Source organism: Podarcis vaucheri, assembly GCF_965113315.1.
Source record: "Podarcis vaucheri genome assembly, chromosome: 7".
NCBI classification, from domain to species: domain Eukaryota; kingdom Metazoa; phylum Chordata; class Lepidosauria; order Squamata; family Lacertidae; genus Podarcis; species Podarcis vaucheri.
In genome coordinates this window covers 9,406,360-9,429,136 of record NC_138765.1, presented here as the reverse complement: position 1 = coordinate 9,429,136, position 22,777 = coordinate 9,406,360, and the positions used below count along the sequence as shown (strand labels likewise).

The 22,777-nt window shown below is 49.5% G+C and overlaps 1 protein-coding gene across 1 annotated transcript in view; it reads left to right on the top strand.

Annotated features, from left to right (window-relative positions):
- DACT3 (dishevelled binding antagonist of beta catenin 3) overlaps nt 1-19,493 on the top strand; it is a 45,341-nt gene extending 25,848 nt beyond the window's left edge. Inside the window, exons 2-4 of the mRNA XM_082231078.1 lie at nt 14,358-14,469; nt 15,918-16,076; nt 17,411-19,493. Of these exons, the coding sequence (XP_082087204.1) occupies nt 14,358-14,469; nt 15,918-16,076; nt 17,411-19,047 (1,908 nt within the window). The 3' untranslated portion in view covers nt 19,048-19,493. The remainder of the gene's footprint in view (nt 1-14,357; nt 14,470-15,917; nt 16,077-17,410) is intronic.
- The last annotated feature ends 3,284 nt before the right edge of the window (nt 19,494-22,777 follow it).

Genomic DNA, 22,777 nt, shown 5'->3' with positions numbered 1-22,777 from the left:
AGAAGAACATACGTTTAAAGAAGATTGGGAAATGTTTATTGGATATATGGGGGGGGAATCATGTGCACCTGAAACACTGGCAGCATTGAGATAAATTCGGCAGTGTAAATAAATTATGACGGATGCAATAATGGAATACTGAATGGTTTGGTTTACGTAAAATGTGCAGGGATTTATGGCATGCAAACTGAACCATGGAAAGAGAAGAAGGGAAGTCGCTGACATTTTAAGGTTGTTTAAATGAATATTCTATCATGTAAAGCAGAAAAAACTTAATAAAAATTATACAGAAAACCCCCATAAATCACAGTTCCCAGGATTCTCTGGGGGAAACCATAGCTGGTTTCAAGCGATATCGTTTTGCTTTAAATGTATGCAGCTTTGGCAAGGAATCTGTGGCCCTCTAGATGCCGAACTACAACTCCCCTCAGCCCCAGCTAGCATGGCCAATGGCCAGGGAAGATGGGAGTTGTAGTTCAGCAAAGGCCCGGAGGACCACAGTTTCTCCACGTCTAGAATAGGGGAAGACCTTACAGGGAGCATTGTGCCTATGGGCACTACGAGGGCATCCTGCCACACACACACACAAATTCGGGTGTCTTTATCTTGTGAACGGCCCCGAGATCTTTTGATAAGGGGTGGCATATAAATCTAATAAATAAATAAATAAAAATACAATAAAAATAAAAAAGGCCGGCCCGCCTATGAGGCAAGGAGAACCATTCACCTCGGGCAGATCTTGAGCTAAGGAGGGTGCTGTCTCCTGCAGGGACATGGCGGTTGTGGTTGCAGACCCTCCAACCTTTCTCTGATTAAAATTGTTGTTGTTGTTTAGTTGTTTAGTCGTGTCCGACTCTTCGTGACCCCATGGACCAGAGCATGCCAGGCACTCCTGTCTTCCACTGCCTCCAGCAGTTTGGTCAAACTCATGCTGGTAGCTTCGAGAACACTGTCCCACCATCTCGTCCTCTGTCGTCCCCTTCTCCTTGTGCCCTCCATCTTTCCCAACATCAGGGTCTTTTCCAGGGAATCTTCTCTTCTCATGAGGTGGCCAAAGTCTTGGAGCCTCAGCTTCACGATCTGTCCTTCCAGCGAGCACTCAGGGCTGATTTCCTTCAGAATGGATCGGTTTGATCTTCTTGCAGTCCATGGGACTCTCAAGAGCCAGTGTGGTGTAGTGGTTAAGAGCGGTAGTCACGTAATCTGGGAAACCGGGTTCGTGTCTCCGCTCCTCCACATGCAGCTGCTGGGTGACATTGGGCCAGTCACACTTCTCTGAAGTCTCTCAGCCCCACTCACCTCACAGAGTGTTTGTTGTGGGGGAGGAAGGGAAAGGAGAATGTTAGCCGCTTTGAGACTCCTGAAGGGGAGTGAAAGGCGGGATATCAAATCCAAACTCTTCTTCTTCTTCTTCTTCCTCCAGCACCATAATTCAAAAGCATCAATTCTTCGGCGATCAGCCTTCTTGATGGTCCAGCTCTCACTTCCATACATCACTACTGGGAAAACCATAGCTTTAACTATATGGACCTTTGTTGGCAAGGTGATGAAAATAGGGACGTCCTAAGGAAAAGCGAGGGACGCAGGTGGTGCTGTGGTTTAAACCACTGTGCCGCTGGAATTGCCGTTCGGAAGGTCGGCAGTTCGAATCCCTGCGACAGGGTGAGCTCCCGTTGTTTGGTCCCTGCTCCTGCCAACCTAGCAGTTCGAAAGCACGTCATAGTGCAAGTAGATAAATAGGTACCACTTTGGTGGGAAGGTAAACGGCATTTCCGTGCGCTGCTCTGGTTTCGCCAGAAGCGGCTTAGTCATGCTGGCCACATGACCTGGAAAAACTGTCTGCGGAAGCGGACAAACGCTGGCTCCCTTGGCCTGTAAAGCGAGATAAGCGCCGCAACTCCAGAGTCGTTCGTGACTGGACTTAATTGTCAGGGGTCGCTTTACCTTTTAGGGGAAAGCGGGATGCTCCAGGATCAGATCAGAAACCAGAACACCTTTTATAAATCCGGGACTTCCCTGGAAAATAGGGACACTTGGAGGGTCTGGCGGGCAGAAGCTATTGCCTCAAGTGGCAAAATGTCCCTGGCTGGCATTTCTGAATGAGGGTGGTTAATGATCTTCTCGGGACTGGAGTCTCCAGCAATCTGAAGTGTAGCCCTGCCTGCCTGTAAATGGTCTTGTTTTTAATTCTGTCTGACCTTTGCTATGTTTGGAGAGGCCTGTCTTACGATCAGCCAAAGTGTGTGTAGATCCTGACTTTCCTATTGCTGCATGCTAAGCAATTCCATCTACTTGGCAATTACCGTATTTTTCGCTCTATAGGACGCACTTTTTCCCCTCCAAAAATTAAGGGGAAATGTGTGTGCGTCCTATGGAGCAAATGCAGGCTCCTTGGCTTCAGCGATAGCAACGTGAAGCCTTCGAAGCGCAGAGGGAGCGCTCCCTCCGCGCTCCGGAGGCTTCGTGTTGCTTTCTCTGAAGCCTGGAGAGCGAGAGGGATTGGTGCGCACCGACCCTTCTCGCTCTCCAGGCTTCAGCGATAGCCGCCTGAAGCCTTTGGAGCGCAGCGGGAACTCGCGCTGTGCTCCAAAGGCTTCGGGTTCCTTTTGCTGAAGCTGGGAGAGCAAGACTCTCCCGGCTTCAGCAGAGAGGGAGAGCTGCGCAGCAAACTACAATTCTCCAAGATGCTTTGGGGGGAACCGCAGCTGTTTAAAGCGGTACAGTCCTGCTTTAAATGCACAGTGCAGTTGGGATCTAAGGCACCACACAGGGCAAAACCCCTCAAATTGTGGGTCCTTTTTTTACTATGTTTGTTAAAGAAACGAATACCACCTTGGGTTCTAAATCAACTGGACAACAGGCCTATTGCTGAGTCTCTTAATCTAGCATGTAGAAGTAGAGTCCTAGCTATGAAAATAGGACCGTTTTTCATGTCTGTCCCTGACTTAATTTGGTGTGCAATTCCAGGCTCCTGTTCTTCTGAACCACTCAGAAATAAGAATGTTTCAGAAATGGTGATGTGGGGGGAAACCAAAACAGTCTGTGAGGTCTTTAAAATGGAGAACGAGAGAGAGAAATCTTTGCCGCCTCTTTCTTTTCCATCTCCTTGCCTTTCAGCTCAGGAAGCCAGACGTAACCGTTCAAGCATTACTTTCCTTCGGGGAAAAAAACAAAACCAGAAGCCTAGCTTCTAACCGACAAGATTTTATGGGTTTTTCTCCCTCTTTCTGCTCTCCCCACCAACACCCGCCGCCTGCTCTTGGCAGTGGGTCGCGAAGGATGGCAGCTCCCTCAGCCGCGATTCCAATAGCGCCTTTCATTAGGAGAAGCATAGAGGCGAAACTGCCACCATTGTGCCGATTGTGCGCCACTAACTCTGGGCTCTTGCCGCAGGGGCTGTTTGCTGTGCAAGGCCCTGGCGCGAAACGCGACAAATTGGAGGAAAACGTCGCCTTCCGTTTTCACAAAAATCAAATGCCCAAGGTTCTGTCCCTCATGGTTTTGAATTTGGGGTGCTGTTGCCAACTTCGGATTTCGAAGATAGTGGTGCAAGGCCACATTCACACCATAAATTTAAAGCACTACGATACCAGTTCTAACGGCCATGGCTTCCCACAAAGAATTCTGGGAACTGTAGTTTTTTCGTTAGGGTGCAGAGAGGTGTTATTCCCGCCCCCCCTGCAGCCACAATCTTCGCAGGGAACTTCTTAGAAGGGCGAACCTATCCAATTTGCTTTCACTCAGATTCTCGTTTTTCCATTCTTAAGCTCAGCTGCCGACATTTCCACATCCGTTTGTGATAAATAAATAAATAAGTCCTCTTGAAAATTCACCCACATCTTAGCCCAAGTTTCTCCTAACAGATTCATGCTTGTATGCAATTTTTCCTAAGACACACTTTTTTTTTTTTTTTTACAAAGCAATTTTTCCTAGTACAGTGGTGCCCCGCAAGACGAATGCCTCGCAAGACGGAAAACTCGCTAGATGAAAGAGTTTTCCATTTTGGAAGTGCTTCACAAAACGAATTTCCTATGGGCTTGCTTTGCAAGACGAAAACGTCTTGCGAGTTCCTGCTGGTTTTTTTTCCTTTCCCCCCCCTTTTTCTAAGCCGCTAAGCTGCTTATCAGCTGATCCGATCAGCAAATAAGCCGCTAAAAGCCGCTAATAGCGCTAATCCGCTAATCCGTCAATGGGCTTGCTTCGCAAGACGAAGAAACCGCTAGACGAAGAGAATCACAGAACGGATTCTTTTCGTCTTGCGAGGCACCACTGTATAGTGCATTTCTGGATGCTATTTTCACTATTATATGCACTTTTATGCATACTTTACCATGATACATACATTTTTGAACACATTACGTGGCTGGAGAACTTCATTGCAAAATTCAGATGATGTCCAAAGATGGCTGTGTTTCGGTTCTGATATTTTTGGGGAATGAAGTAGGTCTGCCTACTAAGCATTTTTACTCAGAACTAAGTCCCACTGAGTTCAATAGGATTTACTCTCTATGTTCCTGTTCATTCTCACATAATAATAATAATAATAATAATAATAATAATAATAATAATAATAATAATTTAAAAAGGTAAAGGCCCCCCTGACCATTAGGTCCAGTCGTGGCCGACTCTGGTGTTGCGGCGCTCATCTCGTTTCTTGGCCGAGGGAGCCGGCGTACAGCTTCCGGGTCATGTGGCCAGCATGACTAAGCCGCTTCTGGCGAACCAGAGCAGCGCATGGAAACGCCGTTTACCTTCCCGCCGGAGTGGTACCTATTTATCTACTTGCACTTTGAGGTGCTTTCGAACTGCTAGGTGGGCAGGAGCAGGGGCCGAGCAACGGGAGCTCACCCCGTTGTGGGGATTCGAACCGCCGACCTTCTGATCAGCAAGTCCTAGGCTCTGTGGTTTAACCCACAGCGCCACCCGCATCCCTAATAATAATTTATCTCCTGCATTTCCCCCTGACAAGGACTCAAGGCAGCTTCGAGCTACCATTTTATTTCATTCCATTTATCTGTGGAAGGTGGTGTACATAACCCCAACCCCTCACACATTTTTTTATTTACAACAATCCAGCGGAGAGGTTGCAATTGGCTCAAAGTGACCAAGATTGATGTGTATAGGACACATCCTGATACAGACCAGAATGTCCATCTTTTAATCGAGGAAATATTGGAGAGCATGCAATATGACCACTTTACGGCAAGAAATGGCCTGATTAGGAGCAGGATTGTAAGAGAGAGAGACCGGTCTAATACTAGGCTTGCCTTGCCAAGAGCAATAAACTCACAGCAGAGCAAATGGGATTTCCCCCCCGCCTCTAAAGTCTCTGGCTTTGAAGTTATCCAGTCCTTTCCCTTGAGGGATGCTTGCCTGATTATAATAGCTGCAGCTGGAATAATCTCCACAACTGTGCTAGGTGAAAAGTAGGTTAGATTTAAATTTGACTGGCGGGCAAAAGTGTGTGGGGTGTGTGTGTGTTTTGCGGCCCCCTCTTATTTTTATATTTATTTTTGCAATCGGGAAACGCATAACCTATGGTCGCTTTAAATTAGGCAGCTGTGTGCCACTCAGTTCCTCAATTCACCCTAATTCCAGTACCCATCTCACCTCTCCCAGAACTGCAATACTCCCTTTTTTTTGGAATGGGCTAAAGTTGTTGTTGTTGTTTAGTCGTTTAGTCGTGTCTGACTCTTCGTGACCCCCTGGACCAGAGCATGCCAGGCACTCCTGTCTTCCATTGCCTCCCGCAGTTTGGTCAAACTCATGCTGGTAGCTTCAAGAACACTGTCCCACCATTTCGTCCTCCGTCGTCCCCTTCTCCTTGTGCCCTCCATCTTTCCCAGCTCAGGGTCTTTTTCAGGGAATCTTCTCTTCTCATGAGGTAGCAAAAGTATTGGTGCCTCAGCTTCAGGATCTGTCCTTCCAGTGAGCACTCAGGGCTGATTTCCTTCAGAATGGAGAGATTTGATCTTCTTGCAGTCCATGGGACTCTCAAGAGTCTCCTCCAGCACCAGAATTCAAAAGCATCCATTCTTTGGCGATCAGTCTTCTTGGTCCAGCTCTCGCCTCCATACATCACTACTGGGAAAACCATGGCTTTTACTATACGGACCTTTGTTGGCAAGGTGATGTCTCTGCTTTTTAAAATGCTGTCTAGGTTTGTCATTGCTTTTCTCCCAAGGAGCAGGCGTCTTTTCATTTCGTGACTGCTGTCACCCTCTGCAGTGATCATGGAACCCAAGAAAGTAAAATCTCTCACTGCCTCCATTTCTTCCCCTTCTATTTGCCAGGAGGTGATGGGCCCAGTGGCCATGATCTAAAGTAGCTTGCTTAATTTTCCAGCTGATCCCAATTGTTTCTGGGGCCTAAATGACTTGGCGGGCCAGAAGCAGTCCATTGTTTTTATATCTGCTCCGATATTCCAAACAAGGAGAGCAATGGAGGCAGTTCCCAAGTCCAGCCGGTGACGTTGTGGTCCGAGCCTTGTTGCTTGCAAAGATCTGGCAGAGATCCAGCCTTGAAAAAGGGTCTTGATCATGGGTAGGCAACCTAAGGCCCAGGGGCCAGATCCAGCCCAATCGCCTTCTCAATCTGGCCCACGGACAGTCCGGGAATCAGCGTATTTTTACATGAGTAGAATGTGTCCTTTTAGTTAAAATGCATCTCTGGGTTATTTGTGGGGCATAGGAATTTGTTCATTATTATTTTTTTCCAAAATATAGTCCGGAAAAGCTTGCTGACCTCTGGTCTTGATCATCATGGGATGCAGCTTTCACGCAGAGTTTTCCGTGCAAAGCCCCTCCAGCAATTGGCTTGTGCAAAAGCTCCTTTGCGCAGATTTAAATGTTTGTGTGTATTGGCGCGTCTTACCAGCCAGATAGCTTTGAGCTTAACAGGATTCCAGGAGGGATTAGAAATTTATAGGCATAAGAACAGCGGCTGGGGCTAGGCGAGAGGAGATCAGAGGAAAATAAATTTTGCATGGGTGGAAATCCATTTGCTATGGAGAATAAGGCAGGCTTCCACTACTGCTGTGCTATTGGGGAACGTTGGAACCAAAAGTCGTCATCTGTATCCGGTGAGATTCATTGAGGTTCCTTGATTGTTGGTAGCTGGTGTTGATTGGCAGAAGGACTCCAAGGGCCTGCCCATTGGACCATTGGTAGCTTGGTTGGCATCCGTCTGTCTCGGGAGACAATGGAAGAGTTAGCCTTTGGGGGTGAAGTCAAACCGTTGGGGAATCACAGCGCCTGCTGTGGCTGTAGAGGCTGAAACGGCAGAGTTGTGTTAGAAACTCAGCTATATAAGCTAGGCGCCAAAAGGCTCCTTAAACCAGGGTTACGGTCGCCAAAACGGAATGTCCAGTTGTCATTTGGGGGACAGACGGCTCGGAAGTCGTATTTTTCAACCCGACTTTTCGGTTCCTGAAATTCGTTTTGACTGGGCAGATCAAATGGATAGAATTCTACGGGACGGGTTGCTTGTGTGTGAAAACAGTCTGGATCCGAGGATCCCCAGGCACGCAACCTGCAGGTGGTGGAGACATCAGGTGCCATCCTGGTGCCGGGCAACTTCACTTGGTCGCCAGTGGCCGATAGCCAGATGCTGGCGAATTTTGAAGGCTGTGGGAGAGACATGTTTTGTGGCAGCAGGGGCAAATGAAGGCATCTGGTTGTGCCGCCGCAGCTGCGCCAGGGCGCATCTTCTCCCAGCAGTCACTGCTCCTCTAGTCACTGCTACGGAGGCACAACCTGTCAGTGGTCACGGATTAGACCCTTGTGAATAAGTGGTTCAATGTTAGGGGACTTCAGGGGCCTGTTTCCACACAACCTGCTTACTGGGCGCTCATCCTGATTTGTTTGTCTAACCTCTCCTCAGACTTCATGCAATGTTGGCTATTTAGTTAGCATTCATCACGATTTGTTGGTGGGAAATCATAGAATTGTAGAACTGCAAGCCATCCCTGGGTGAACCCAAACCACCAGCCTTCTGGTTAACAGCCAGACACACTGACATCGCATCAAGCAAATATTAGGCCACACTACTCAGTGGGTTTCCCCATCACTTTCCTTACTGCAAAAACTCCAATTTTGCAGGGGACGGGGAATACGTTTGTTGCATCACAGTTTTTATTATTCAGTCTGATTTTGCCAGTATGCGAGCCTACCAGAAAATGGTACCCCATTCATTTGAGGTGGGACCTGGAGTTGGGAAGATCTGTAAGTTTCAGTTTCTCTTGGATTCTCATTTATCCCGTCTTAAGTTCAATTTTTCATGTTTCCGCATCAGCAGGTCCTCATGAAAAGTCAACAGCATTTTGGTGCAAATTTCTCCTAATTTACCCATTTTTGCAAAGCCATTTCCCCCAACATCATGCATTTTTTGATGTTATTTTCACTGATATATACATTTTAAATATGAGCGCTTTACCCTGGCAGATGGGTTTTTGTACACGCTACCCGGCTGGAGAATGACACTGCAAAATTCAGAGAAGTGTGAATTTTGATGGGTGGATTGTGTTCCAGTTTGCATATCATTTTGGAAAAGGCAGATTAGGTAGATTTGCCTTTAAATGCAAACCAAATTGAATTTCACCCCAGGACAGAGCATATCCGAAAGCTCTTGCCACCCCAGGTTGGCAAGAGCAAGATGGCAAGGTGTAAAAGTTGCTGTTTAACGCCACCTCTGCCTTTTCTTAGTGGTTATTTATTTAGCTGCCAGCTGCATGCCCTGTGGCAGAGAACTAAAACCCACCAGGGGTCTGCAACCTTTAAGACAAAAAGAGCCACTTGGACCCGTTTCCAAAGAAAAAACAACAACTGGGAGCCGCAAAACCTTTGCGACATTTAAAACAAATATATCTCCGGAGCCACGATCTGACAGCGGGCGGGAAGGTGACGTCGGGACGGTGCGTGACTAACGCGCGCACGCCCCATGCGACGTCACAGCCAGTACAGCGCCCGCCACAGTGAGGAGTGTTGGGGCGCACAATGCGCCTCCTCCCCTCGCTAGTATCCGCCCCGGAGCCGCGTAAAAGATGTAAAAGAGCCACATGCGGCTCCGGAGCCGCGGGTTGCAGACCCCTGACCCAGACAGTAAAACCTAGAAGGCCAACATTTATTCCCCTGGTCTGAGGTACCTCTTCCCTGGTGTAGGAGTGGACCAATGGTCTACTATGCATAGTAAGGCGACTTCCTCTGTCTGTGGTTCAAAATGTATATGTGCTAATTCATTCAAATGCATGCAGATTTCAAATTGGCCTGCTGGCTTGCTGTATCTGCGGCCTTCTGAAATCTGCCTTCAGGCTAATTTGCACAGCGTTCAAAATGGGCTGCTGCAATCATGCAGATTAGGGGAGCTACATTTAGGGTGCTCTCCCTCCCCTTCCAAACTTGCATCGCAAAGCGTGAAGGGCTTCCCACCCCCGCCAAACCTGCTCTTTCCCTGCCTCCTTTCGTGTGTCTGGCTGAACATGACATCACTGGACAAGATGACAATAGTCAGACCCCCTGAAACACGGGAATCCTTTTGCCCCGTGTGGGGCTCGAACCCACAATGCTGAGATTAAGAGCCTCCTGCTCTACCGAGCTGTCAAAGATAACATATAACGTAATGCTCATGGGGGGGAAATACCACCCCTACAAATAGTATCAAGGAATTATTAAATAGTAAACAAAGCAATAGATGGGACGCGGGTGGCGCTGTGGGTTAAACCACAGAGCCTAGGGCTTGCCGATCAGAAGGTCGGCGGTTCGAATCTCTGCTATAGGGTGAGCTCCCATTGCTCGGTCCCTGCTCCTGCCAACCTAGCAGTTCGAAAGCACGCCAAAAAGTGCAAGTAGATAAATAGGTACAGCTCCGGCGGGAAGCTAAACGGCGTTTCCGTGCGCTGCTCTGGTTCGCCAGAAGCGGCTTAGTCATGCTGGCCACATGAGCCGGAAGCTGTATGCCGGCTCCCTCGGCCAGTAAAGCGAGATGAGCGCCGCAACCCCAGAGCTGGTCACGACTGGACCTAATGGTCAGGGGCCCCTTTACCTTTACCTTAAACAAAGCAATACTCTGACCCACTGATTAGCAAATAAACAAAACCTCAACCTCCCCCTAGTCCAACCCCCCCATCCAACCAACCACAGATGCCAAAGTGCTCCCTGAACTCAAAGGGTGCTGTCGCTTATTGCCCCACAATTCCTTGCGCTTGGTGTTGGCATGTGGAATGGTTGGCAAAAGAAAACCACAGCCCTCTTGCATAGAGTTCTCCATTCATTTGTTTAATCCTCATTCCAAGCCACGTAAAACACTTTTATCATGTTTTTAATATTCTGTTGGGAGCCGCCCAGAGTGGTTGGCGCAACCCGGTCAGATGGGCCGCATACAAATATAATAATAATAGACCACATAACACTGGTCTTGAAAGATCTACATTGCCTCCCAGTACGTTTCCGAGCACAATTCAAAGTGTCTGCCTTTAAAGCCCTAAACAGCCTCAAAGGCCCAGCATACCTGAAGGAGCGTCTCCACCTCCATCGTTCTGCCCGGACGCTGAGGTGCAGCGCCGAGGGCCTTCTGGCGGTTCCCTCGCTGTGAGAAGCCAAGTTACAGGGAACCAGGCAGAGGGCCTTCTCGGTAGTGGCACCCGCCCTGTGGAACGCCCTCCCACCAGACGTCAAAGAGAAAAATAACTACCAAACTTTTAGAAGACATCTGAAGGCAGCCCTGTTTAGGGAAACTTTTAATGTTTAATAGGTTATTGTATTTTAGTGTTTCGTTGGAAGCTGCCCAGAGTGGCTGGGGAAACCCAGCCAGATGGGCGGGGTATAAATAATAATAAATTATTATTATTATTATTATTATTATTATTATTATTATTATTATTATTATTATTTTGCAGCACTGTGATCCCACTTCAACCAGCCATGGCTTCCCCACTCCCCAAAGGATTCTGGGAGCTGTCTTTGGTGAAGGGTGTTGGGAGTTGTTAAGGAGAACCCTGCGCTCCTCCCAGAACTACAATTCCCAGAGTCGTTTAACAGTCAATCCCTCTTCACAAGGAACTCTGGGAATTATATCTCTGAGAGGGGAGCAGGGGGGTATCCTAAAAACTCTCAGCAGAACCCTAAACAAGTAACAGCTCCCAGAATTCTTTGGGGCAAGCCATAACTACTAGTTGAAGTATAAATGAATGGTGTGAAGGCAGTCTCTCTCTCTCTCTCTCTCTCTCTCTCACACACACACACACACATTCTCCTTTTCCTTTGGCGCGGTGAGAATTTTGCCCCTTTATTTCCAGACCGGAGTTTGAGTGACGATCTTAAATGAGTCCTTTTTGTCCCCTGCGCACCCATCTGCCTAGCGGTCAAATGTCACACTGTAGCCCACTCAATTTCCTTCTTCTTCCCAGCCTATGCTTCTACACACACACACACACACACACACACACCCCTCTCCTGGTGCCTGGGGTTCAAGTTCCAGCTGTCTACAAAGGTGGCGTGTTTGTGTGTGCAGTTGGACTTCTGACCCCATTTGTTGGCAGCGGGGGGTCCCCCCTTGCTGATTCCACCCTTTGCTGCACGAATTCGGGAGGAGATCTGTCTCTTTTCTCGAAGGAGGGGAACACGCACTCCAGAAGTCACGTGCTCGGAAAAAGGAAGAATAGTTCAGCCCGCTCACTGTTTTGCTGCAATGAAGGAGGTCTAAGCATAAGATGTTGTCTTGCACTTTCTTCATCTAGCTCAAGAATGTCTCCCTTGAGCATGGCACCAAGTCTTGGGTAATAATAATAATAATAATAATAATAATAGTAATAATAATAAATTTTATATATACCCCACCCACCCCAGCCGGAGCCGGGCTCACGGCAGCTAACCAGTAAAATTACAGTAAAAAACATAATAGGAAAAAAAAACCCAATTTAAAATACAGGTTAAAATGCAATTTTAAAAAGCGAGAGTTCTCCCAAATCAAACGCTACCTGACCATTCAACGGAAAAAGTCAGGGTTGGTTCTACGACCTTAGCATTTGCTGTGCCACTGAAACCTGTCTAGACGTTGCATGGTTAGGGAAATGCACTTTGCACCTGCTCAGGGGTACTCTTAGCTCTCCTTACTTCTTAGGTTTGGAACGCAGTGCTACACAGAGACCAGAAAATGAGGATTCGGTAGGGGAGTTTGCCCGGCCTGGCAAAAGCGACATTTTCCCCTGGCGTGCACCACCCTTCCCTGTTCCCTTCCACCAACCCCACATCTGCTGCTTGGGGCAGCAGGGATTAGCCCAGTCGGAACAAGGCTTGGGGGAAACGTCTGAGACTCCCCCAAAAAATCTCACAAGGAGAAACGGCAGCGGGGGACCAATTGTTTGGGTTGTGCCAAGTTTGGTGAGAAGACTGTCATGGCGTCCCTCTAGTGCTAAAACACAACCAAGGAGAGATGTTGTTGTTGTTTAGTCACTTAGTCGTGTCCGACTCTTCGTGACCCCCTGGACCAGAGCACGCCAGGCACTCCTGTCTTCCCCTGCCTCCCGCAGTTTAGTCAAACTCATGCTGGAAGCTTCGAGAACACTGTCCAACCATCTCATCCTCTGTCGTCCCCTTCTCCTTGGGCCCTCCATCTTTCCCAACATCAGGGTCTTTTCCAGGGAGTCTTCTCTTCTCATGAGGTGGCCAAAGTATTGGAGCCTCAGCTTCAGGATCTGTCCTTCCAGTGAGCACTCAGGGCTGATTTCCTTCAGAATGGATAGGTTTGATCTTCTTGTAGTCCATGGGACTCTCAAGAGTCTCCTCCAGCACCATAATTCAAAAGCATCCATTCTTCGGCGATCAGCCTTCTTTATGGTCCAGCTCTCACTTCCGTACATCACTACTGGGAAAACCATGGCTTTTACTATACGGACCTTTGTTGGCACGGTGATGTCTCTGCTTTTTAAGATGCTGCCCAGGTTTGTCATTGCTTTTCTCCCAAGAAGCTGGCGTCTTTTAATTTCGTGGCTGCTGTCACCATCTGCAGTGATCATGGAGCCCAAGAAAGTAAAATCTCTCACTGCCTCCATTTCTTCCCCTTCTATTTGCCAGGAGGTGATGGGGCCAGTGGCCATGGTCTTCATTTTTTTGATGTTGAGCTTCAAACCATATTTTGCGCTCTCCTCTTTCACCCTCATTAAAAGGTTCTTTAATTCCTCCTCACTTTCTGCCACCAATGTTGTGTCATCTGCATATCTGAGGTTGTTGATATTTCTTCCGGCAATCTTAATTCCGGCTAGGGATTCATCCAGCCCAACCTTATGAATTCTGCATATAAGTTAAATAAGCAGGGAGACAATATACAGCCTTGTTGTATTCCTTTCCCAATTTTGTTCCATCAGTTGTACACATTTGCAATACCCCCGCAAAAAACCCACAACCCTTATTGTTCCTTGTTTGTGTGCAACAATGAGGACTAGATCGCTGTGTTTATTTATTTTTTAAGGGAAAGCATGCCTGGTTTTCTCCGCAAAGACCACATCACATGTCTTGGTCTGTGGCCTTGTGGCAGTTGTGCAGAGATCCAGATGAGGGGTGGGGTGGACTTTTTGTGCATCCTAAATCCCTGATTCTTTGAGCCACTTTTATCTGTCCATGGAGGCGCAGGTCAATTCTGTATCCAGGGCAGCTGTCTACCAACTCCACCTGGTACGCAGGCAGAGACCCTACCTGCCCGCGGACTGTCTCGCCAGAGTGGTGCATACTCTAGTTATCTCCTGCTTGGACTACTGCAATGTGCTCTACGTGGGGCTACCTTTGAAGGTGACTCGGAAACTACAGCTAATCCAGAATGCGGCAGCTAGACTGGTGACTGGGGGCGGCCGCCGAGACCGCATAACACCGGTCTTGAAAGACCTACATTGGCTCCCAGTACGTTTCCGAGCACAATTCAAAGTGATGGTGTTGACCTTTAAAGCCCTAAACGGCCTCGGTCCAGTATACCTGAAGGAGCGTCTCCATGCCCATCGTTCTGCCCGGACGCTGAGGTCCACCTTCGAGGGCCTTCTGGCGGTTCCCTCATTGCGAGAAGCAAAGCTACAGGGAACCAGGCAGAGGGCTTTTTCGGTAGTGGCGCCCGCCCTGTGGAACGCCCTCCCATCAGATGTCAAAACGATAAACAACTGCCTGACATTCAGAAGACATCTTAAGGCAGCCCTGTTCAGGGAAGTTTTTAATGTATGATATTTTAGTGTTTTTTGGTTTCTATGGAAGCCGGCCAGAGTGGCTGGGGAAACCCAGCCAGATGGGCGGGGTACAAATAATAAATTATTATTATTATTATTATTATTATTATTATTATTATTATTATTATTATCTTCTCTGCTGCTGCTTTTCTTGCAGGATGCCCTGCCTGGTTTGATGTGGGAGCTGGAGCAGCAGCTGGGGCTGCTGAGACTATACCCTGAGAAGACCTGCGGGGAGGCAGGCGAGACGGACAGCTGGCCCAGTTCAGGTAAGGGAAAAGCCCCACCCTACAACTGCAGCCCCTCTGGTCGCTTCCTTATTGTTAGCCTGTTGCTTCTCCCCGAATAAATGCTCTTTTCTTGGTCACAGACAGTTTTTAATTATTATTATTATTATTATTATTATTATTATTATTATTATTATTAATAATACACCGCCCTCCCCAGCCAAGACCGGGCTCAGGGCGGCTAACACCAGGTATAAAAACAATTGATTGAAATACAGTGGTTCCTCGGGTTACATACGCTTTAGGTTACAGACTCCGCTAACCCTCGTACTTACGGGACCGCCTCTCCCGGTATGCCCCACGGAGAGCCTCAAGGTCCATAAATAGCAACACCCTAGTGGTCCCGGGCCCTAAGGAAGTTAGATTGGCGTCAACCAGAGCCAGGGCCTTTTCAACATTGGCCCCTGCCTGGTGGAACGCTCTGTCTCATGAGACCAGGACCCTGCAGGATCTGATTTCTTTCCGCAGGGCCTGTAAGACAGAGTTGTTCCGCCTGGCCTTTGGCCTGGAATCAACTTGATCCCCTCCCCCTCTTTCCTTTCTCTTTCTCTGATGGAACGCCTATTTGGGGACTTTTTTCCGGCCCACGTAGGACCAGTCTGGATAGTCGGCCTTGGTGAAGACTTGACATTTTCATCCCCAAAAAAGTTTTTGATTTGAGTTCCTACTGAAATGAAGCTGCATTTTAATGTTGTATTTTAATCTTGTTTTTAAGTTGTACAGTGGTACCTCGGGTTAAGTACTTAATTCGTTCCAGAGGTCCGTTCTTAACCTGAAGCACCACTTTAGCTAAATGGGGCCTCCCACTGCAGCCATGCCGCCGCCACGCGATTTCTGTTCTCATCCTGAAGCAAAGTTCTTAACCCGAGGTACTATTTCTGAGTTAATAATAATAATAATAATAATAATTTTATCTGTACCTTACCCTCCCCAGCCAAGGCCGGGCTCAGGGCGGCTAACAAGCAATAATAAAAACAAGTTGAATGAATACAACTTAAAAACAAAATTAAAATACAAGATTAAAATATTGAAACATTAAAATATTAAAATGTAGCCTCATCACAGGAGGAGAAAGGAAAAAGAAAAAAGAAAGAGGGGGAGGGAATCAAACTGGCTCCAAGCCAAAGGCCAGGCGGAACAACTCTGTCTTACAGTCCCTGCGGAAAGAAATCAGATCCTGCAGGGCCCTGGTCTTGCTATTTACCAGGAGAAGCGGTCCCGTAGGTACGAGGGTCCTAGGCCGTGAAGGGGTCTGCGCCTTCCCTTCCGGGCTCCGCAAAGGTCATCCAAACAACTTGACCCTCACCCACCCCACTGCTTGCAATAAGGCCAGCCAGCCCCTCTGCTAGGCTGGCAAGTAGAGGACATTGGGGGGGGGGGTGTGTGTGCAAGGCAAAAGGATAACCCTAGATGCCTGTTTCTGCCGCCAGGTTTCTACGAGGGGACGCAGTCGGCGGTGGCCTCCGATTCTCCTGCCTCCGGGTTTGGGGACTCCTCTTCCGGCTTCCCGTCAGCCTCGGGGTCCTACTCCCGGATCGGCCGTCCAGAGTCCCGTTTGGGCTACGCCAACGAGCGCCCCAAGTCCGTGGGTGAGTAAGGGGCAGCGGAAGGAGGGTATTGGAGGGTGGGGGTCTTGAGTCATAACCCGTGTGGAAGTCAGGTCACGACTTTTAAAGCACCACTTTAAAGCAGTCCTGGCTTCCCCCCATGAATCCTGGGAACTGTAGTTTGTTAAAGGGACTGAGAGTTGCAAGGAGACACCCCCACATTCCCAGAGTTCCTTGCAAAGGGGGACTGACTGTTAAATCACTCTGAGAATTGTACCCCTCTGAGGATAATATGGGGGTCTCCTAATAGTTTTCAGCACCCTGAAAACGTACCCCTCCCAGGATTCTGGGGGGTGGGCAGCCAGGACTGTTCAAAGTGGTACAATACTGCTTTAAAGGTATAGCGTAGATGACGCCCAAGGCCATTGATACAAGCTTACTGGGAAATGATATATAATGAACTGAAATAGATGTTTAAAATAACGTTTGTAAAAAAACAAACAAACAAAAGCCCAAAAGCTTTCCTTTTGGGAAGTATAGGGACAGAACTACCCAAACTGTATAGAAATTTATTCAAGAATGTTACTTGCTCAAAAGTGGAAAGAAGAAGAATTCCCAGCAAAAGAAGAATGGATATAAAAACTTATGGAATATGCAGAGATGGCAAAACTTACCAGAAAAATAAGAAATCAAGATAACAAGTTTTTAATAAAAGAATGGAAATGGTTTATTGAATATTTACAAACTGTAAACAGATAAGAACATTGACAGGATTATTGTAATAACCTGCAGTTTTATAAGAGTATATATTTAAAGTAGATGAATAAATGAGCTAATTAAGTTAATTTGGATATGCAGAGAATATTTAAAATAAATTTAAGGAACCGCAGGAGGAGGGGGAAGGAAGTCAAGTTTTGAAATGTCGAAATGATTGTAAAACTATGGAAATGTATAGAACTGAAAATCATAAACTAAAAAAAAGGCAGGTGACACGTCCGAAATCACACCACTTTAAATTGTCATGGCTTCCCCCAAAGAATTCTGGGAGCAGTAGTTTGTTGAGGGTGCTGAGAGCGGTTAGGAGACACCCCCCCCGCTAGAGCTTAAATTCCCAGAGTGCTTTAGCAAGCAATCCCTCTTCATATGGAACAGGGAATTGAAATTCTGGGAGGGGAATGGTGGTTGGGTGGGGGTGTCTCCTAACAGCTGCTAGCACCCTCAACGAACTACTGCTCCCAGAATTCTTTGGGGGAAGCCATGTTTAAAATGGCGTCATGCCACTTATTAAATGTAGGACGGCAATGTGGCCAGAGAGTTTCAGCCAACCTCTTTCTCTCTCTCTCTCTGTCTCCTTTTCTTCCCGCCTCGGTTCCCAGGCGATGTGGGCAACAGCAACAAAGACGGGCCCCATCGGAGCACAGTGCCCCGCTCCTTCTCTGCCCCCTACTCCAGTTCCCACGACTACGCCGAAGAGCCCCCCGGCTACCCGCCAGACCCTTTCCTGTACCCCAGCCCTCTCCACGCCGTGGCCTTGCAGAACCCCTTGCTGCGGAGCCACCTCTACGAAGACCCCGCTTTCTCTTCGGCCGCCTCCCAGGCCTACCCCGCAGACGGGGACGGGGGCCTGGACGCCTACGGCGGCGAGTTCCAGTTCTACTCGGAAGCCGCCGCCTCGCACTGCCACAAAGTGGAGAGCTACATCTCCCGGCTCGTCCGCCGCCGCAGCCAGCTGGTGAGGGGCAGCAAGCCCCGGACGAGCCTGGGTTCGGAGCCGCCCGCCAAGGGCGGCGTGGCCAGGCAAAACAGCCTGTGCAAGAGGCCTCTGGAGCTTCTCCCCCCGCCGGCTGAACGCAAACACCCTCCGGCCGTGGAGAGGGGCAGCAGCACCCCTTCGCCCTGCGGCCATGAAGGGGGGGCCGCGGCGGCCACGCGGATCTGGTCCTCCTGGGATGCCGCGGCCGAGAGGACGCTGGCGGCCAAAGCAGCCTCTGAGGACTACAGCCCACCCCACGCCAGCCTCAAGAAGCCCCCCAAGCTGCAGGCCTTGGCCCATATGAGGCCTCCGTCCGCTGACCAGTATGAAGCGGCCTACCCATCGTCCCCGCAGCTGGATAGAGACAACAGAGTGGCCCCTGGCAGCAACCAGGACCTGGCCTCCTACGAGTCTGAGGACGGGGCCTGCCTGATGGTCAAGGCCCACTACATCCCAGCTCAGCAGCCTCCCCGGGCGCAGCAGGCCCTGCGGCCTGGCAAAAAGAAGCCCCCTCCCCTGACCAAGGGCCACTCCGTGGAACTGTCGCCGGAACGGGCCCCCTTGCTGCCCAGGGAGCGGCCGCGGGTGTCGGCGCCCCCCAAGAAATGCCGCTTCAGCGAGGAGGGCAGCGGCGAGGCAGCGGGGAGGAAAGGGGGCGGCCGGAAAAGCTCCCCCAGGTCGAGGAAGGCAGCTCGCTCGCAGTCGGAGAACAGCCTCCTCAACAAACCGGGGGTCAAGTATGGCACGGCTGAGCAGGACGAGGCCGCCAGCAAGCCGGCCCGCCCGAGGCGGCCTCACGGCAACGTGGCCAGCGGCTACCGCAAGTGGCGCTCGACGGCGGAGATCTGCCAGGAGGAGGCCGCCGGCGGGAGCGCCGCCGAGCCGCGCCGGAGCCGTCGGGGGGCCGGGCCGGTGGGGTACAGCTACGCCGGGAGCGACTCCGAATGCTCGGCCGAGCCGGCCCGGCAAGCGCCCATGTGCCGCCTGGAGGAAGGCCTTGTTTACGGCGACAGCGAGTCGAGCCTGAGCGAGGGGGACTCGCCTCCGGCCTACAGCAGCGGGGCCTCCAGCGACACGGACGAGAGCGGCGGCCTGGTGTGGCCGCAGCAGCTCTCCCCGCAGCTGGTATCGGCCTCCGGGCCGGGGAAGGCGGCGGGCGGGCAGCCCAAGGTCTTCGTCAAGATCAAGGCCTCGCACGCGCTGAAGAAGAAGATCATGCGCTTCCGCTCGGGCTCCCTCAAAGTCATGACGACGGTGTGAAGGAGGGCGGCCATTTTGTCCCTCTTTCGGCAGAAAGGTCCCGCTCAAATGCACCCCACATTCCCAACACCCCAACATCCGGTCCGGCTCCAACCCCAGGACTGTGTGATCTGCTCCATTTTCATCCTCCAGGGAAAACCTGGGGAAGTTAACACTGCCTTTGAACAGAGTTTGGGGTGCCCATGATTCTTAAGTCTCTTTCCCCAGCTGCACGAAAAACCGCTAAAATGGTCTCCCTCCCTCTCGCCCCCCCCCCGCTGCCACCCCTTTCTAATCCCGTCCATTTTTAAAGGAGAGGTATTTATTATGGTTTTTGTACAGTCGACTTCTCAGGAGTCCGGGTTCCGCTGCAAAACTCTGGAGTCTGCATTGACACTGCCAATCTTGTATTCCTGTAAAGATATCCTTTCTCTCTGTGTAAATAAAATTCAGTGTTTTGTTTCTTGGGGGGTTGTTTTTTGTGGATGATGTCAACGACTTGCCTGTAAAGGAAGAGTGCTTTAAAGATGGTGATGGGGGGAGGGAACTCTCCCCCCTTTCCTAAAGGCTTTTGGCCCTCCATGTTTATGTTGTCTCTGGGTCGGCAGCTGGGAAGGCCACTGGTGATACTGGGAGGGGGGCAGGATGGGGCCCTTGAGCAGTCCAGCTGCCGACCCCTCCTTTTATTTAAGAGACGTGCGTCTCCCCTTCACATTTTACGAGTTAGCTGCCTCAAACGCTGGCCAAATCCCGGCGAAACCCAGTATGAATCAGCCCTGAAAGCTTAAGCTTTGTGGCTGAGATCCAGATATAAAGCTGAGAAGCCAATGAAGCTTAAATGCTTAGCTGCGTAGGTTTTCTGAGGGACCTAGAGGGGCACATCATGGGCTCTGGGTTTCGTCTCTTGAACCAGGTGATAGTTTTATTTGGAGAGCTGAAGGCTGTTTGAAAAAGGGGCCTGCGATGATTGCACACACACCCCGCTTCTGACTTAGGAAAAAGAGATTTTGTAGGGGTTTGCTTGGCTTCCAAAACCTGCAAAATCTGTTTAACTGACGGCAAGAACAGAGTGCGTTTCTGGTTTGCATAACTCTCATTGCAGCAATGCATTTGTGTGTGAGAGAGAAAGAGAGAGAGAGGAGAAAAAAAGGAGGATTTGACAATGAGGGGTGTGGTAGGATAGAGAAGGAGAAAAAGAAAACCTTTACTGTATCCCCTTTGGGGGAAAGTAAGCAAGTATGGGCTGTGGAATTAAGCTTTACCTAAAAGTCCAGCCTAGTAGGATGGAACAAGAGCCAAAACTCTGAAATGGGGAGAAAAACGGCTTTTGCAGTAGGCCTCAAGCCTGCTTGAAAATAGTATCCCCTCTCTGGAAACTCCCCGTTCCTGAAGCTTTAACGTGTGGCTTCAGGAAAAGGCACTCTGCACTTGCTCAGAGGAAGCTTTAAATTTGGTTGCAGAATGGGGCTGTGCCTCAAGCTTTTTATATATATTATTTTTGTACTTGTAGTATGCAAACCAGCCCAAGCGATTCCAATTCTGGACCGTCCCTTTAAAACGACAGCAGGAAATCCTTGGATCATAGCGGTCAGCGTTTCCCTTTTCTAAAGGGAAATTCCCTTATTCCGAATAGGATTCCTCGCAAGAAAAGGGAAAAGTTGACAGCTGTGCCTTGGATCCTGCGAGCCCATTTGAGTCCTATAACCGCTGGGCATCTCAGGACAAAATTCTGCTTTTTCCGCACTGCTATCTGAGGTCCATCTCTCGCTCTCTCTCATATATATATTCCCTTTTGCTCAGAGCTCCAGCCCCTTATGAAAACCAGATGCTCTCCGCACAGCCAGAAAGGCGGGTTCTGTTTTTCCAAATTCCTTCCCCAGGAACGCTCGGCACTTCTCCCATCCCCCAGCTGCGCCCAATATAGGGGAAAGCACGGCTCCTTTCCGCCAGCCCTTCTCCTCCCTCCAAGCAATCCTGGCTCAGCTAAATTATTGCAACGGCTTCTGCAAGGCGGGAGCCAGAGAAATGAGCCCGTGGCCTCCTTGGCTGAACTCCTCCTCCTTCTCCAAAGAGGGACTTTTGTGTCTCTTTGAACCTGGGTCCCAAAGACTGGCACATTGTGTGTTTGGAACGGGATCCTTTGCTCCCCGTGATTTCTATAGATCAGGGACAGGGGATCCTATTCAGATAAAAGGGCCGCATTCGCTTAGGGGCACACGGACAACCCATTTCAGCTCCCCAAAACCATGTCTCCTAAGAAGCATACAGTTGTGTTCACGAGGGTTGCCATCTGGATTCTCTTCCCAGCTCCTGTGAAATAAATTCACCACTCCTGTGCCCTTTAAAAAAAAATAAAAATTGCTGAGCACCATCTTTGCAGATCGGACGCGGGTGGTGCTGTGGGTTAAACCACAGAGCCTAGGACTTGCCGATCAAAAGGTTGGCGGTTCGAATCCCTGCGACGGGGTGAGCTCCCATTGCTTGGTCCCTGCTCCTGCCAACCTAGCAGTTCGAAAGCACACCAGTGCAAATAGATAAATAGGTACCACTCTGGCGGGAAGGTAAACGGCGTTTTCGTGCGCTTCTCTGGTTCGCCAGAAGCGGCTTAGTCATGCTGGCCACATGACTAGAAAGCTGTACGCCGGCTCCCTTGGCCAATAAAGCGAGATGAGCGCCGCAACCCCAGAGTCGGTCACGACTGGACCTAATGGTCAGGGGTCCCCTTACCTTATATTTGCACCCCAGAGTACCTGGGAAGGGGGATTTCTTGTTTAAAAAATCTGGGAATTGTAGCTCTGAGAGAGGGATGGGGGAGGGTCTCATAGAATCATAGAGTTGGAAGAGACCACAAGGGCCATCGAGTCCAACCCCCTGCCAAGCAGGAAACACCATCAGAGCATTCCTGACATATGGTTGTCAAGCCTCTGCTTAAAGACCTCCAAAGTAGGAGACTCCACCACACTCCTTGGCAGCAAATTCCACTGTCGAACAGCTCTTACTGTCAGAAAATTCTTCCTAATGTTTAGGTGGAATCTTCTTTCTTGTAGCTTGGATCCATTGCTCCGTGTCCGCTTCTCTGGAGCAGCAGAAAACAACCTTTCTCCCTCCTCTATGTGACATCCTTTTATATATTTGAACATGGCTATCATATCACCCCTTAACCTCCTCTTCTCCAGGCTAAATATGCCCAGCTCCCTTAACCGTTCCTCATAAGGCATCGTTTCCAGGCCTTTGACCATTTTGGTTGCCCTCCTCTGGACACGTTCCAGTTTGTCAGTGTCCTTCTTGAACTGTGGTGCCCAATTCCCTACCTCCCTGTGGTCTCCTAAGATCGCTCTGCACTCTTAACAAACTACAACTCCCAGGATCCTTTGCGGCAAACCACGACCATTTAAAGCGGTATCATAGTGCTTTAAGTGTATGGTGTGGAAGCATCCTTGGTTATAAAACCTGTTTGGGAGAAAGGCTATTTATTGGCCCACATTGGAGTCCTTGCTGTGTCCCTGAATCGAGGGTGGAGGTGTTGATGGGCCCAAAGGAAAGACGCAGCAGAATCATGTGTCTCCCAGGCCAGATCAGCGACTCATGCAGTACGGCAACAGGGAACCTCCTCCCTCTGGGCGAGTCCTTTGGGTTCACGATTTGATTTACTTCTTTCGCCTGACGCACGGTTAGGGAATTGTAGAAACTTAAGCTGGAACCAGGCATGGAGGGGGGGGGGGAAGGCTTCTTTTATGAAGTGCGTGGCTAA